The sequence below is a fragment of the Falco biarmicus genome, chromosome 10 (genome assembly GCF_023638135.1).
Source record: "Falco biarmicus isolate bFalBia1 chromosome 10, bFalBia1.pri, whole genome shotgun sequence".
NCBI classification, from domain to species: domain Eukaryota; kingdom Metazoa; phylum Chordata; class Aves; order Falconiformes; family Falconidae; genus Falco; species Falco biarmicus.
The window spans coordinates 21,326,583-21,343,170 of NC_079297.1; the positions used below are offsets into that span (position 1 = coordinate 21,326,583).

Sequence of the window (16,588 nt, forward strand, 5' to 3'; positions counted from 1 at the left end):
TATTATAGAATCACAAGTTTATTGCAAAATAAAACAAGTTTTTCCCTCAACAGCACATGCCAGAACTGTTAAAATCTTATACTTTCAGCTGAGTGTTACTCAAAATTCATATCCCAATTATTAGAACCAAACTTAATATGTGTATTCACTTTCACAAAAGACTACCTGCATTTATTTATGATTTATGGGCTTATCCAAATATTTTCAACTAAAGGCAATTAACTCAAGTAGTTGAAGAAAAGACTTAAGAAATTATTCCTTAGCCAAACTATGGTTTAAGTATATTTGGAACAAAACAGGGAGCCAATTAAAAAAATAGGCAAATAAGAAACATCAAGCAAAACAAAAAAACCCAGGACTTGATGACAACTACCGTTTACAATGGTCATCTCAACAATTGTTTCGGTCACCTCGGCTCCTCATCACAGTACACTCCAGTTTCGAACATTTGGTTGAGCAAATTAATTACCACAGTTAAACAAGATAGCAAATCAGTCCACGTCTTCGACTAGAGAAATTCCTTCCTTTTTTTCTAGCTTAGACACCTGGAAGTTAAAAGGAAACTGATTCAGTAGTAAAAATTCATTCATATTTAAAGTCTCCCACCTTCTCAGACTTCCATCGCAAAACAGTATAGAGCCCAGATTTACCAGCAGCTGGCTGCACGATATGCTCTAAGGGACAACTGAGCCAAACAAGGTGTTAGTTGCAGTCAAAAGAGAAGGTCAAACTTTCTTCCCACCCATCCCCTTTAACCTCCCCCCAGCTCCATGCTCCCATCACTTCCTAGTTTTTTGTCAGTTTGGTGACTTCAGTTGGCTGACCAAGGAGTGAGAGAAGCACCAAAGCCATCTCAGAAGCCAGGAGAGACAGGGAGGCAAGACTGCCCCTTTCAGTGCCAGCTGTCAGATCAGATCAGATCAGGCTGTAACTTGGAACCCTGCCCGTAACTGAGAACCTAGAATAATTAAAATGAACACAGGAAAGAAATGCTTTTCATGCACATATACACAATTTCATGAAACCGACCTTCACTGTTCTTAAAATGTAAGAAAAGCAATTACCTTATATTAAGCTAAGCTGTTACTTAGATTCTACAAACTCTTGGGAGGGTAGACCCAAAAGCACAAACTAAACACCATGTTCTGCACGTTATCTCTAACTCTAGAAAATTCAGTTCTACATGCCTCAAATCTATGGGGATATATAGGGAAGGTCTTATTATAAATTCCCTGTTCTTGTGTTCTTTCTTCAGCATCTGCTACTGTTCACAAGAGACACACAATGATACTCAGGTTGATAAATCTTTTGGTTTGACCAAATGCAGCTGATCTTGTGGTACGACCAGTAAGCACTGGACAAAGCAGAGGACAGACTGCAGATACCTAATCCTTGCGGGTAGGTGTGCCAGCTTTCTTCTGAGCTGTGTCACAGTTCCTTCAAATTATGCCAGCTATTAAAATCCCAACGAACATTTTGGCACCTAGAAACGGTTGAAGCACATGCTCTCACCACACGCCCTTTACCTTAACACACATACTTTGACCACACATCCTAAAATCAAAGGCAGAAGCTAGACAGTGCTACTGGAGTTCCTAGGTTGCTCTAAACCACTAGAAATTTTATCACCCAGGTGGAACCTTCAGCTAGAGCCAAATGACATTAAGACTCCAAGGGCAAATCCAGCAATTCCCAGCAAGCACTATGATCTCAACTTCCTCTTACTCCTGTTCCTTCTGCAGCAGATACAGAGGGAGTGTTGCACTTAAAACAGCGGATAACTACATTGGCTTGACTACACTACAAACATCTGAAGTAGAAAAGTCCTTTCCACAAATCCAACAGATTTCTCCACCATTAGCACTTCAAACCATTTCCCTTCAGAAACGAGCTCAGGCTGTAACATGACTCTCCTACAGGAAAACCTGGCATTACCTAACTAAAGGTGGGGTTTATGTCATTTAGAGTTTATGCCTTATTTTCACAGTCCTGTTCCTATGCCAGAAAAACCTTAAGTGCCACTTAACTCCCAGGAGCATAATTATCAGTGGGACGTTGTCCTAGAGAGTGATTGTCTTCAGAATTACAATTGTGCTGAACACACACAGTACACGGAAACCCTTACAGTACTTCCTTTCTTGAATAGGGCAGTCTCTACTTGCAAGTCATTATTTTCCAGTCCTGCAAAAAGCTATCCGTAACAATAGGTTATCAGTTCAGGTTACTGCTGAACTTAATCAGTTCAGGTTACTGTTGCCTACATAAAAGATTCTTCCCCAAAGTCGACTCCCAGCTTTCCAAAGTAAATTGCAATGGCTAGTACCCTTGCATAGCACAACTGCCATTACAAACAAATCTACTTAAAGAGTACAACAATATCCTGGATCATTAGAAGATCTTAATCGCATTTACTGTAAGCATAAAATAATTACATTTTGGTCCAAACCCTACAAAAATATTTTAACCAACACTGAAGCCAAAAGAACTTTTGTCCTGGACTTCAGAGGGAAAAAGTCCAAAATGATGGAAAAAAACCCACCATGCAGACCTACAAAAAAGCACTGCACGTGGTAGCTTTTATCCTAAGTTTCAACGTAGTAAAACACTATTACAGCATGTCTGGCATTTCTGAGACGAGGGAATTAATATTTTATTACATATATAAACATATTCTTAAAAGCAACTGAGGTGTAAAGTCTCTGGCACAGAAAACTTCAAGGTGCTAAAATTCTTAAGCCCAGCACTTAATATCAGAAAAATGCATTAAAATAACGTCAAAAGGTGTGACTAAAAACTACAAAATGTTAAGCATGGTTCCAATAGTTGCTTGAGCCCCTCCACACCTCACAGTGCTCAAACTAAGCACTGTACCATTAATGTTGCTGTATTTGAGCAAACACATATTTGTGAGTCAACTGACTTGAGGTTCAAAAAAGGAACTGTTGCAGATGTAGGTGGGAGAAGCATTCACAATGAACTGCTGCCGCTTACTGGCTTTTCCCACGCAGATGTAGGTCAAGCCTTAATCCTGCAATTAAACAGATCCCTTCAGACAAGTCCTGAAATGAAACCGAAACACATAAGCTTGTTCTCCGCATTAGCACAAGACTTCATGAATATGGGTATACGTATTAGTTTCTGGCTTCAGTACATATATTTTCTTTTTTGTTTTTTTTCTTACTTTCACAACAATATGACAAGTTGTATTTAACAATGAAAAAAAAAACCAAGCCAGCCTACACTGAAACCTGAGAACTCTTAGCCTCACAGTTATGTGAAAAAAATGATCACAAGTTATTTCTGTAATAATTATCATCCTATATGGTAATCTGTCTTCTGCTGGAGACTCACTGGAACTAGAGTCCCATTGCAAGGACTCTAAATATAAAACCAATCATGAAGTAGAGGACATTTACCTGTTCATCTATGCACCTGAATTGCCAGGACCATGTAGTATTATAAAGGAAAGGCCTGAGGTCAAATCGGTTGTCATCTGGACTGTAGTTTTCAGCGTGGTAGGAAGGAGTCAGAGTGGTCATTTTATGTCTGTTAACAGAATACATCCTGAAGAAATGCTTAACCTTTGATGCCACCTGGTGTACAAAGAATATAGCTTTTATTCAGATGAAGTTCCTTAGTATTTAAAAATTTAGAGGAGAACAGTATTTTGGAGACTGTGTTCTAGCTTTACACATCCACATTAACATTTATAGAAAGTATCGACCACTACTAGTATGAATCACCATGGATGACCCCACTTGTGGGAGGCATTTAAGACCATTTTCAGACACTACCTCGGTCTCTATTATTTACCAGTGAAGAAGTGCCTTGTAAGAAATCTAACAGTAAGCACTGGCCTCTGCAATTCAGGTAACAATCTGAACTTTTTCCTTTACGCACTTCTTATGCAAGAAGGCAAGAACTGCGTAACAGCAAAGCTGATACCTCTTCAGCATACATATTCTTTCAAAGCAAGAGCCATTTTCTGTCTCAGAATACATAACCAAAGGCTTCAAGAGTAGTTAGCCATGTATATTTCAGAGAATAATTTTGCCCTGAAGGTATAGTTCTGAAGTAATTGTTTTCAAATTACCCAATTACCGTTCTAACAGTTTGCAACACAGACAACAAGCTCCTTTAATTTTAGAGATGCATACCAGTTTTTCCAGCATATTCTGCTACAGTTGTAGAATAATCTCTAAACACAGAATAATTCACTGTCCCCTTCAGTTAAAGGGAACTCTACTCAACTTTTCTTCAGACATACTCTATTTTGGTGAAGACATTGCATGATTTGATTTTTTTTTTTGTATAATACCTCTCTTGGAGAACAGATTTCCTTCCACATATTAATCAGCTTACAGAACATACTGTATGGTCCAGCCTTTGCAATTTTTCTTAATTTGCCATAGACTGAGAGCTCTGCGTATGTCATCCCCATATCTGCCTGAAATCAAACACACGGAAAGTCACTGAAAATATTAACTACACAAATTTTAATTACTGGTTTCATGGAGCAATTACAATAACCCAGTTTAATCAAAGAAACACCAAAATTAAATTGCAAATGATAAAAAAGACAAAGAGAGAGTAATTTTGAGTAGGGGGCGGGGGGGAATTTAATCTCTCTGAAATGAGATTTGAAATTCTTCTATGAATGTATTTGATTTGGCCAATGAAAACATTTCTTTCCTGAGAAATACTTGTTCACTTTCCCTTAAATGTAGTGTGTATCAGTAAGGTAAGGCCAAATGAAAAAAAAACCCAACAAACATTAATTCTAGTTCAGCAACCCTTTGCTTTATCATAAAGAGTTTTACAACACCCTACAGTTAAACATCCAACAGCCCTTGGAGGTTTAGGCTTACCAGTCCTCTCTTATCCAGGTGGCTAGCAAAGAGACAGGCACAGGGACAAGAGGAAGGGCTTTGCCACCAGTCATTTCAATAGCAGTAAGGCCCTGACTGACCCCCTTTTGATATTAAGAAATAAGAAACTTTAAAAAACAAAGGGAATTTCAGAACACCCATCCTTCTAAGTGCTCAAAACATAAAATAATTCAAAAGAAGTTAATCTGGTGTTTTGGAAACTGTTTTCAACATGGATAAGGCTGGTGTGGGATACTAGTGCCTTGTTAGCAGCTTTAAGACCATGTATAACATGCTTGTCAGCAAGCATGGATATATACAAGAGCAAACAGTAGTTCCTGGACAGAAACCAAACTTTGGGATAAAGCTTACCAGAACATTTTAAAGTCACTGCCCATTACCTCATCAGTTTGAGTCACTTGTCCATCCACCAGAGGCTCTAACTCCGCAGTGGGTGGAGCTGACATGATGCTGTAAAAAAAAAACCAACAAAACATTAATTCTATCCAGCCTCATGAGTACTAGTTAACAGTCTGGTATGATAAAAATTAAGTGCTTTATTCAAAACTCTAAAGGGCTAAAAAACTCTGAAGAAATCATACTTTCAACTTGTTCCAGGTTTAAAAAGCGACACTTTATAACAAAAAAATAAAGCATCCAGTTCAAACAGTTCCTTCAGTGGAATTAACACCACAAACGCTTGTATGCAGTAACTTTTGAGACTGGCGGCATTTTCAGCACCCAGCAATTTACATTGCGTAAGCCTACACAATCATTCAAAAACAGAGGGATGTGCAGAATACTTTTCTTTATTAACTTTTGCAATATTACTGCAGCTCAGCTCTGTTAGCTGAGAAACCCAAACTATGAAGTCTACAATATGCTGCATACAAATACAGTCACCAAATACTACTGCTTCACTACTCACCTTCTGAGGGCAGTGAGCTGAAAATTTTCAATACAATATTGTATGAAGTTCCTCAAATCAGTCTTGCTGATTCCGCCAATGGGATTGATATCAGCACTTGAGCAATCATATTTTGTCAAGTAACCTCGGAGACTAAGCAAGAGAGAATTTTATATAGTAACAGTAAAGAATAATGTAATGTTAGTATAATATATAATCCTTTATACTATAGACAATGTATCTGTGGTATAAAGACATGAAGAAACAGACTGCATATTGTTAATATATTTATACACAAGGGACAAACATATTCAGCTGCAATGGGGCTACCCTAAAGCCATGAATTTGCCAGGAGAAGGAAGACTGTTTTTTAAGAAATTATGAAGCACTGCAGAACTGCCCATGTTAAGGTAACACATCTGATGCAAAACAATTAAAATATTGTCCTGACCAATTAAAAAAACAAATGCCCAAACACTCCACAGAATCAGCACACGCTACTTTCACAGTTTGAGAGATTAATCCCATAATCTTATGGGGATTGCTTTAATCTTCAAATAGTTGGCTCTAATAACAGTACTCTGGATTTTTAAAACCTGTTTTTCAACTCAAATTTCACAACTTCATTCCTAATACAGTAATTGAAAACACAGCAAACAACAGACTGGAAGGTTAAGCTCGTAACTGTACAGGCGAGCTCTACTGTAAACATCTATGGAACAGCATTTTATTGGAGAACCAAAGACAATACTTTTGTTAAACTTCTGAAAAATACACAATTTTCCATTCAGGCAGGTTCAACTGTTTTCATTAATTCTACAGCTATTGGTATATTCTTAGCTTGTTACCTCTTCTGAGTAATGATCTACACTGGGATTTGGTAGAGTTGCAAGGAAATTCAGTGACCTGTTCCCAGTTCACCTGGTTTTACATTCCTAACTTTCACCAACCTTTCATCCACATTGGCTGACCCTAGCACTAGGAGTCCCCCTGGCATCCCACGAGTCCAAAGTGTCAGCTGAGCAAACAGGTAGGCAAGGACCATTCTTATTCTAGCCTGCAAAGCAAAATAAAAAAAAAAAAGCAAATTTACAGAGCACAGTTAATTTCTCCCCAGTTGCTTTTATTAATCAGTTCTGTAAATAAACCCATAAAGAACATCATGCCAGAGGGAAAGTGTTACTGTGAGAAGTATGGTCTTGTGGAGAAGATGCCAAACGCACAGAGGAAAGCTAGGTTTACTACCTGCCACTCCCACAGACTTACATGACTGAGCAAGTTTATTCTACTCTGAATTGCAGTATGGGGAGTAGTTGCCATTTTCTACCTCCTACAAGCACTAATATGGATCCACGAAGTATGCAGATGAACCATCTGTCTACCACACACTTTTATGGAATATTAGACTAAAGGCATTTATTTACATAAAATTTGTAAAAAGTTCTCTATGCTTTTGTCCCCACTCTGAAACTCAACTTTTTCTAAGGATGGTAACAATACCAAACAGACCTGAGATTTAGCCTCCAGCTCTACCCACAACTGCATGTGGCGTTAAGCAAATCGCCACACTTCTCTGTGACTAATGCCTATCCCATCGCCAAAAAGCTGACCAAGGATTCACTGTTTGCTTCCAGAGGAGACAGCTGGATTTCTCCAATAACAGCAGGGGAAGAAAGATCAAGTCCTCAGCTAACAAAAACTATCAAACACAACAATCAACATTTAGCCAGAATTAAAACAGAGTTTCTTATTGGGTTGGAAGCTTTTAAGAACAGGCCAAGAAGAAAGCTATCAAGATAACGAAAGGTACAACTGGAGCCAGGGACTAGAAGTCACTAGGGACCTAAGTTTTCTGTGACTCTATAGGATATGTACACCAGCACTACTCAGGCACAGAACCAATCTGTTCCGACACAATGAAAATGCATAACCGGAAATGTGTATTTAAGCTGCATTTTATAAGCCTATTGAAGGTTAAATACCTCCTCACGTAAAAAAAAATAAATTCCACATTCTAAAACCGAGAGCATCAAGGAGTTGGAATGGGTAAGCTTGACACCTCACACAGAGCCTTTTAAAGGCTGTGAACATTCACCAGAGGAAAGTCTAGTACACTATCAGCAATATTTTTGAGTCCTGACATGCCACAATCTTACTGGAATCACACTTGTCTATTAGAATACTTTGCTACTCATTTTCCTGACCTGGCACCTTGCTGCTGGGATGCTTTTCTAAACAGCATCTAGACCAATGCTATTGATGGAATACACGTGTGTATTATTTCTTTATGACCATCCTATAAAAGTCACAAACAATAATTATCTCGGTATGCTGAGTAACATGGGATTGTAGACTCCTGCTGCAGACAACTATTTACTGGAAGCCCATGTTGTGGACACACCACAAGTTCAGGTTTTCACAGCAATACAAATGAAAGGCCCCCTTGCTACTTTATCATTTTCTATTCTTTCAAAATAATCCAAGAAACAAATGGGTCTGACCTCATTCAGCCTACATGAAACATACCTGCACATTCTGGAGTGCCGTGTTTTCCCTGCTGCTCCCTCCATAGACAGAAAAACAGGGAGTTCGACCTGTCACCATGCTGAAAATTCCCAAAAGAGCTTTCACAGCTGCATCTATGTTCAGATTGATGTGATAACTGAGAAGAATTCAAACAGAAGTGACTCAGCTAGCACAATCTGGCTATATAAAATTGCATTAAAAAAAGCAACACCAACACAAAATGACATTTTAAGGCTGCTAGCAGCTCAGATCTGGTATGAACAAATGTAGGAAAGAATACACTTTCCAGAGCCTGTTTCCAAATTTCCATGTCCTTCACCAAATGCTTCTAAGCTTGCCTCACATTTAAACACTTCAATAATAATGTCTGTAATACTCCTATTAACACACCTACTATTCCTCTCCTATTTTTTCCCATTTTAAAGTCCAAAAGTTTTATATGAAAGTCTTTGCCAGAACATGACATTTTTTCCCAGCACTTCTCGACTTGTACCTGCCTATTTGCTCAGCCAGAAGTTTAGCCCTGTTGCAAGTATCCTGGCAGGAGTTCTCACTAGCCATGTAGCAAGTGGTAAAGACCCGCTTGCAAAATTCTCGAGGATCCTCAGGGACATAGGTCTCATCATTCACAATCCTGCGCGCATCAGCCAGCACATCTGCATCTGAGGACAAAGCAAAAGAAACAAACAAGCAGAAATTGTTGCATGCCTGCTACCCAGGATATGCAAATATATTGTACATTTCTTGTATTCCAATTTAGCTTTACCCTGCCCCTCACAAATGACTCCATCATCTAACTCCCCAAAGATATTTTCATGTATCAAATAAAAGAATTACTGATCTTGCTCCTAATATTGAGCACAGAAATATTAAACTCTTTTGTTCTAAAACTTAAAGAAACTTCATAGAAAATATGATCCAGTATATACAAAGGCTTACCTAAATGAATATAGTCTACTTAAACCCAGTTTAAGAGCTTGAACCATGCCTAACCATGCTTTGTAGTGCTGAATTTAACAGGAGAAAATTCTCATGATAAACTCAAACCTCAAAACTACACCAGCCAAGATTATGAATAATATTCTAAGGAGAAAGTAGTTTTGTGTTCCACACCCGATTCTTAACACAAAATGAAAACTATCAAGCCAATTCAAATAACCTGAAACCTGGACACACATTTTTATCGAAATTTCTGAAGAGATACAAAGGATTCCATGAGAAAAACTAGGCAAGAGTCTACCATTAACAACCTCTTGCATCTATTGCATCCAGCTAATACTAACCTGTCCATAACCATTAGTGAGCATGGCTCGCTAGACATGTGTATTTACTTACTTCCATTCTTGACTGCCAGGCAAACCTGGCGACACATAGAGTACACTATGCAAGCTGTAGCAGAGCTGTCAATTCCACCACTAAGAGGTAGGAGAAATCCTGCCTTGAAAATAGAGCAAGGAAGATGTTCCAAATAGCAAAATTAGAAAAAAACATATTGTACCATTCAGAAACATACTCTCATAAAAGAATTACATATGCATTGTTCAAGCCTGCTTATGTTCTGCTCGGCAAAACCAAACAAAAAAACCAAGCCTAGCAAACCCTCTTAAACTCTCATCGACTGGATAATGAAATAAGTAGTCAGTATAAACCCCTTGGCTAGAAAAACCTTCGGTATGTCTACACTCTACAGTAAGACAGAAGAGCTCATAAAAAGGATAAAATTTTTCATACCTATTTCACTATTAGATTAGTAGTTCATGTCACTCTGCTTATTTTAAACATCTCCAGTATGTCATTAAAATGTTCTCCTTACTGAAAAAGATGTGTTTCAAGGAAAAAGAAATTCCCTTTATGAAGTAACCTTGAATGTTGCTTTCAAAGAAAGCATGATTCCCAGGGTAAAGGTCTGAAGAGCACACTGAAGTCACATTCTGCATACAGGTTTTAAGCCTGAATGAGCTACCAAGTGAAAAACTCAAAACTTTACACCTTGGACTAACATCTCTTCACATTAACAGCAGCACATCACAATGTGTACTATCCCTATGGCACAGAAGATGATGTGTATGCCAAGGCAAAGAACAAAACCAGTTGTTCTTACCTGTTTGCTGCGCCTTAAATAGTCCCAAAGCCAACATGCAGGACCAAGGCTGAAATTACAGAATACGCTTATTCCAGGAGGGTTATGGAATAAGACCTAAGCATGTCAATGTATTTACTGTGGCCTTCTGACAAGATACTTTCTTTACTTAAATATAAATAGAATCTTATCTCTTTTTTTTTTTTTTTTTTTTTTTTTGAGGTTTTGCAGTCTAATTCAAAATAACTTTCAAGCAACAGATTCAGTATGTGCTTACCTGATCTCCTCCTCAGGACTATGATGTCTCCACTGGATTGGCATACAAGTAGGTACAGCTACATCATCAGAACCCGACAGAGCAAAGTTCACTTTTACTCTGGGATAAGGATTCACTTTACTTGCCTAAGCAACAGTACAGAAGAATTGGGAAGACATCAATTTTAATGTAACGTATATCTATGCAACATCAGGTCTGTAGAATACTGTGAAAATCAAAAAATGCAAATAGTTTTTAAATTCAATTACTAGTCAAATTTGGCAAGGGTTTACAAACATAACCTCTGTAAAGAATTCTTACCGCTAAGTTACGAGATGAAATCTCTGCTCTGTAACTTCGAACATCCTCCAAGTCCAGAGTAGCAACCAGCACCTCCTATGGAAAGGCTTTCAATATTAGATTGATTCTACACAAACAGATAAACAATGTTTGACAGACCTGGACTAGGAAAAACGCTGAGGAGGAAGAATGCACGCCACTTTTCAATACAGACTTTTATACTCACTTTCCAAGTTATTTCTGACTCGGTAAAATCATTTACAATACAAAGCGAGAACAACTGATTCGCTTTGCTGAGTGCACGGGGACACTCATAAACCACAGCAAATCTACAGCACTTATCAGACGGCTGAACAAAAGGTTCAACATCAGTTGTGGCAAAGGACAAGAGGACAAAGCAAGAGGCATACTAGGAAAGATGAATGTGCATAATGTGAGGAAACCTACAGCTCTGATGACAACTCTACTGAGAAAGGGCTTTTTGAAGTAAAGCTTAAGCTATCAAATCTTTTGTCTGCCAAACCAGGTCGTAATTAGAACACTGCAATCTTTGTCCTTTTGTTCTTAGATAAGGGAATATAAGTTAACAGGGTCTCTTCTAAACATAGTGATCGCATACACAAACTTTTTCATTAAATTCCTCCACTGTGACAGCTCTTCCTTGCTTGCAAAAGCAGGAGAGGGTACTGTAGCTCAGGTCTGGACAATCTGATTAGGAAAAACCTTGGATATAGTTTAATAGTGTAGTAAAAATACATCTTTTTTAGTCTAGAGACACGGACCTAGGATCTGGAATGTCTGATAAATGTTGAGCTTAAGTGTAGCCATACTAATTTCAGGAGTAACTAAGAAGCTATAGTTGAATATATTACCACATCATTGAGTGAAAACTGAGATCCTTGTGCAACTGTTTCCCCATTCATCGCAATCATGGCACAGCCGTCGTAATACAGACGATCACCATCACAGCCTTTCTGGTTAGCTAAAATGTATATTCCACCATTCTATGAGGAAAACAAACATGCAGTCAAAAAAAATGTTTTTAGGAATATAGCACCTGACAGAATATTAAGACAAAATGTTATTTTTCTGTTCCTGTCCTTCTCATAATCTTCTTCTGTCTTTACATCGTGAATGATTTATGGCTGGGGCTCTCTCTTGTCATATGAAAAAGTATTTTGCATGTGATACACAGGACAGAAACATGTAATTACATAAGTAAATGCAGTAAGTGAGCTCTATCCCTTTCACACTATCGGAAGGCAGGAGTCATGTGTTACTAGCAAGAGTCATGCCCTTAGCCCAAATAGGGAGGGCTACACTTCTCAATTGAAATGCTAAATTTAAATTAAGATTGAGAAAAGCAGGAAGATGATGACACAAGTTGTGTTTTGATATCTGAGGACAGAGCAGATAATGTTAAATATAACCAAAGCATGTTAAAATACAATGACAAAGAAGCTGTACAAATCAAACATTTTTCATAGTACATTCCTTACTTCATTTTTGTTCCATCACTGTTAGACGGGATTATAGTCTAAATAAATGTCTTCACTTCTTTAAAATAAACAGAGCTTTCAAAGTAGAAAGATAGAATATATTTTAAGCAAGAAGCTAATAGGGGAAAAAATAATGAAACCTGAGTTTAAACACGGATTTCTATTTCCCCTTCCCAGTATAGTTACCAGCATTTACCCAAAGATTAGGAAAGAAATTGTTACTTTAAGTAAGCAGAAGAGTTTTGGATGGTTCTGTCTGTGCCAGGAAAATACCCCCCTCTGCTGACAGAACTACCAAGTGGCAATGAGCTGCCAATTCCGTACATAACTGCATAAGGGGGCGACTTCAGGCACAAATAACTACAGGGAGAAACCACAGCCCCTGGTTGTTTGCCCTTTATGCAGAATGCGTATTCAACAACACCCTTTCAGCTGATTATCCTCTGCATGCAATGGATTCAACACTTCATGCCTCCAATTACTGAATGCCCGTTACTCTGATTAACTATTTTCTATCCATTATACAAGCACAGTATTTTTTTCTTCAACTTTTAATGGAATTAACATGGAGGACATCAGATAAATCCTTCAGAGCTGGGAGTTACCAAACTGTTGTAAGGTATTCTGACTCGTTTATAGATGTGCATGAAAGACAGATGATGTAGTTGGCATGCCAGTGCAGAACTACCTGCTCCCATGTGAAATTTCTTCTGGCAGCTCGCCCCACACACACAGGTAGGTTTGTATCTCCCCTATTCCCGTACAAATACCAAATGGCCTCTCTTTGGTTCGCTGTTCCACAGACCAGACAGAGCTGACCAGCAAACAGCATTTAGGCTCACAGAGGTGGAAACAGTGCGAAGCACTGCATGGCATACAGCAGGGTGCCCCAGAGAGGTACAGTCCCACAGCCAGAGAGGTCTTCCCCTATAGTTGATTCAATCAGGGAAAGCATTTATAGGTAAGAAAGCAAGAAACTAACAAGGACTGTCAAGGCCCCACACTCACTATCTGTCCTGTCAGAGGAGAGGAGATAGTTTTGAAAAATAATATAAAAAAATGACGTGCATAACAAAATAAATACATATTTTTAAAGCCGTATACCTTTGCTGTGGCAGAATTCACCAAATCCACCCGGGTGTGAGCCTTCCGCAACACATGGTGACTCCCTGAAGAGTTAGTGAAAATTTCCACACCATCAAGTCCCATTTCAATATGAGGGCTGTCAAAGCAAAAGGCAGAAAAAAATCAGCTGGCACTACTATGCTGTGAATACTGCAGGTATCATTTAAAACCAAGGACAAATAAAACCATCTACGTCACTGTCAGCTTTCCGCATGTCTTAGCTCAAATAAGGACAGCACTCTACATCTGTTTTCTCTCATTGCCTGACTCTTCTGTCAAAGACCAGTAATGGCCACAGCAGGCAGAAGGGCTTTTGCTCATTCTGTTCTAAATGAAGTGCTTTCTGCTTTATAGAAGCCTGGGTCTCAAAGAAAGAGAGAGCGAGACAATCTTGGTCTGAAAAGGCAACGTGGAGATACTCTTGTGAGATCAGTCGTCCCATCTTCCTTCTCTATTAGTAAATCCAAAAGCATAAGCAAACAGAACCATGACAAAGAGAAGGCTTCTGTTTTTTTCTTTTCCAATGTCAAAAGAAAGAATTACTAAAAAAAAAAAAAAGAAAATCACATCTTTGTAACATACCCCACCTTCCACAGTTACAAAGAGATGAAATTCTGTAACAGAGATTTGTAAAAACATCGGGAACATTTTGTTTATTTTCTGTTAACTCCAACAGCTTTCATGCAACTATACCTCCACCCCCACACCACACTAGACCTTTGTGAATGGGATCTTACTTGTCTTTGGGAAGAACTTCAAATTGTAAGAGGAACTGGAATAGTAACAAGAAATATTACTTAAGGGCACTAGGCTTTGCTTTCCTTTTGTGACCTTTTGTAGTTTCCTTCCACATTGTCTTTATGCATTGTCTGATGCTTGTTAAAAAAAATCAAGCAAAAGGATTAAGCTAACAGCTAAACAGAAAAAAGTTAAGTATGCATCTCAAAGAGGTTGCCTAGAAGCCTACACTCTAGCCTGTCAAATACAAGGGAGCTCAATTTTGCCTGTGAAGTGGAATGCTTTGGAGAAGTTGGTCAAAGCCGAAGATAAAAAGAATAAATAAAATAAAACAAAAAGACCTACTAGTAGTCTCAAATTTTTGAGACTAGGTACAGTAACTGGCAATAATAGGGGATTATTATTACCAGACTGAATCAATACTACAAACTGATACAAAATAACTTTGTTGCTTTGATCCTAGATCAAATTATAGAGGTGTATCCAGAGAGGAAAGTTCAACCTCGGGTTGAACTAAAGCTGAACAGTACCTGGAAAACAAGCACCCGTTACCTGTCATTTGTTTCCTCAGGCCAACTTCTGCATTATGCTTCTTTTCTGTATTTTTCTCCTACCTTCTGTTTCAAATGAATTTAGCTTAACCACTTAAAACGTCTTTTGCCACGCTGCACCTAGCCTAGTGAAATCTTTCCCGTGATGTATTTATTGCTCCTAATGATATTTTAGCTTACTGGCACTTCCTGGAAGATATACTACATAGAAGAATAAGCAGATTTTCCCAAACATTTATTTCATGGGTCCAGGGTATGTTTTAGTTTACTTTTAATTTCTTCTTCTCCTTTACCTGTTCGGTGCCCAGAGTTCTTCACATATTTCTGCTCCTACACAGGTATCTTTGGTTGCTAGCACTGCATCCCCAAAAGGAACAGTTTCCTGAGAAAAAACATGAACATCCTTACACATACATAATAGAAGAGTCTATTCAATTCAAAAAGTTAACTAAAAATCAAAAAAAAAAATACAAAAATTGGATACTCACTAATGTGAAATCATTGAGTCAGTATCAATCACATTACGCCTTCCTTCATTTTATACAATGTTTAAGTTTAAAAAAAAACCAACAAAAACACTCCATAAATGCACATTTCTGGATCATACTGAAATTTTATGTTGAAATTTCAGTAGTACGCAGATCCAATGCTTCAGGACAGGGCAGGACAACTGCTTTTGAATTAATCTACAAAACAGATTCTCTTTTGCTAGCACACTCATGCTTTAGCAGGAAATAACCTAAATTTTAGACCCTTCTGAATCAAGGAGATTAATTTTTGTATTTTATTTTTTTTACCTCAAAACACATACTCATTTCTAGTCTCAAGCACAGATAAACTCAGTACCAGAACTGTGCAAAATAAGACAATCAAGGTCCTGTATATACAAGTAACTGGGGCAAATTTAAAATATACTTGCTTTGCTGCCAAATAATAACATAAACAATATTAAATTGTGCTCCCATTTCATGTAACCGAGAACTATCACTGAAACCTATGAATCTGCAACATGAAAAACAGCAGAATTTGGTGTACTACAGTTTTATGCCACAGATTCTATTAATTTGCTAAATCTGGAAGATGCTGAAGTTAAAAAGGAAAGAAAAAAATGCTTTCAAAACGTACCTGTCCAGTCACTTCCTGAATTATCCTGGGTAGAAAATATTCCTCCACATGCCTAAAGCAGGTTTATAGGTTGTGAATACATAGTTATGTAAATCACAGCATAAAAACTGATTCTTATCTCCACATTCTCTCACCTTCTAACAATGACTAAAGAAATTGTACTGCATTTGTACAGGGCTGTGTATGTTCAAAAAGATTTTAAAAAAATTTGAAATTAATTAGAAATGTTAAGATTATAAGCTAGCAACATCCCACTTAGCTTTGGAACTGCATGGTAAACCTAGTAAACTCCATCCTAGTGATAAACTAGACTTAACAAAGAACACAACATGCAAGTCAAATACCAAACAAAAGTTTCTCCTTTTGCAGTATTACTACGTGAGTAACTCAGAACTCATCCAGAACTGAGTGGGGTTAAGAGGACAGATGTGCAGGGGCGCTCTCAGAAGTACTTTACCGAGACCATCAAATTACAACCATTCCCTGACTACAGGATGAGCACATGGCCTCAGAGATGAGCATCAAGCGTATTCATCCATTTCACATTTTTTTACAGTTCAATATTGAGCAGGATGCAGCAAATGAGCACATAAACACAGGCTCTTCCAGCCCT

At 38.1% G+C, this 16,588-nt stretch overlaps 1 protein-coding gene across 4 annotated transcripts in view; it reads right to left on the minus strand.

The window, feature by feature from the left end:
- Window positions 1–16,588, minus strand: part of NADSYN1 (NAD synthetase 1) — a 19,163-nt gene continuing 2,575 nt past the window's right edge. For 2 of the 4 annotated variants that reach the window (XM_056353232.1, XM_056353236.1), the window contains exons 6-21: window positions 15,976–16,027; window positions 15,144–15,232; window positions 13,541–13,658; window positions 11,810–11,941; window positions 10,959–11,033; window positions 10,659–10,783; window positions 10,403–10,451; window positions 9,637–9,739; window positions 8,795–8,963; window positions 8,302–8,437; window positions 6,726–6,832; window positions 5,797–5,928; window positions 5,270–5,339; window positions 4,319–4,447; window positions 3,417–3,593; window positions 1–3,059 (exon numbers count right to left, since the gene is read on the minus strand). In XM_056353232.1, coding sequence (XP_056209207.1) covers window positions 2,988–3,059; window positions 3,417–3,593; window positions 4,319–4,447; window positions 5,270–5,339; window positions 5,797–5,928; window positions 6,726–6,832; window positions 8,302–8,437; window positions 8,795–8,963; window positions 9,637–9,739; window positions 10,403–10,451; window positions 10,659–10,783; window positions 10,959–11,033; window positions 11,810–11,941; window positions 13,541–13,658; window positions 15,144–15,232; window positions 15,976–16,027 — 1,735 coding nt within the window. In that variant the 3' untranslated portion in view covers window positions 1–2,987. The remainder of the gene's footprint in view (window positions 3,060–3,416; window positions 3,594–4,318; window positions 4,448–5,269; window positions 5,340–5,796; window positions 5,929–6,725; window positions 6,833–8,301; window positions 8,438–8,794; window positions 8,964–9,636; window positions 9,740–10,402; window positions 10,452–10,658; window positions 10,784–10,958; window positions 11,034–11,809; window positions 11,942–13,540; window positions 13,659–15,143; window positions 15,233–15,975; window positions 16,028–16,588) is intronic. The other 2 variants (XM_056353233.1, XM_056353234.1) reach the window with 2 other exon arrangements.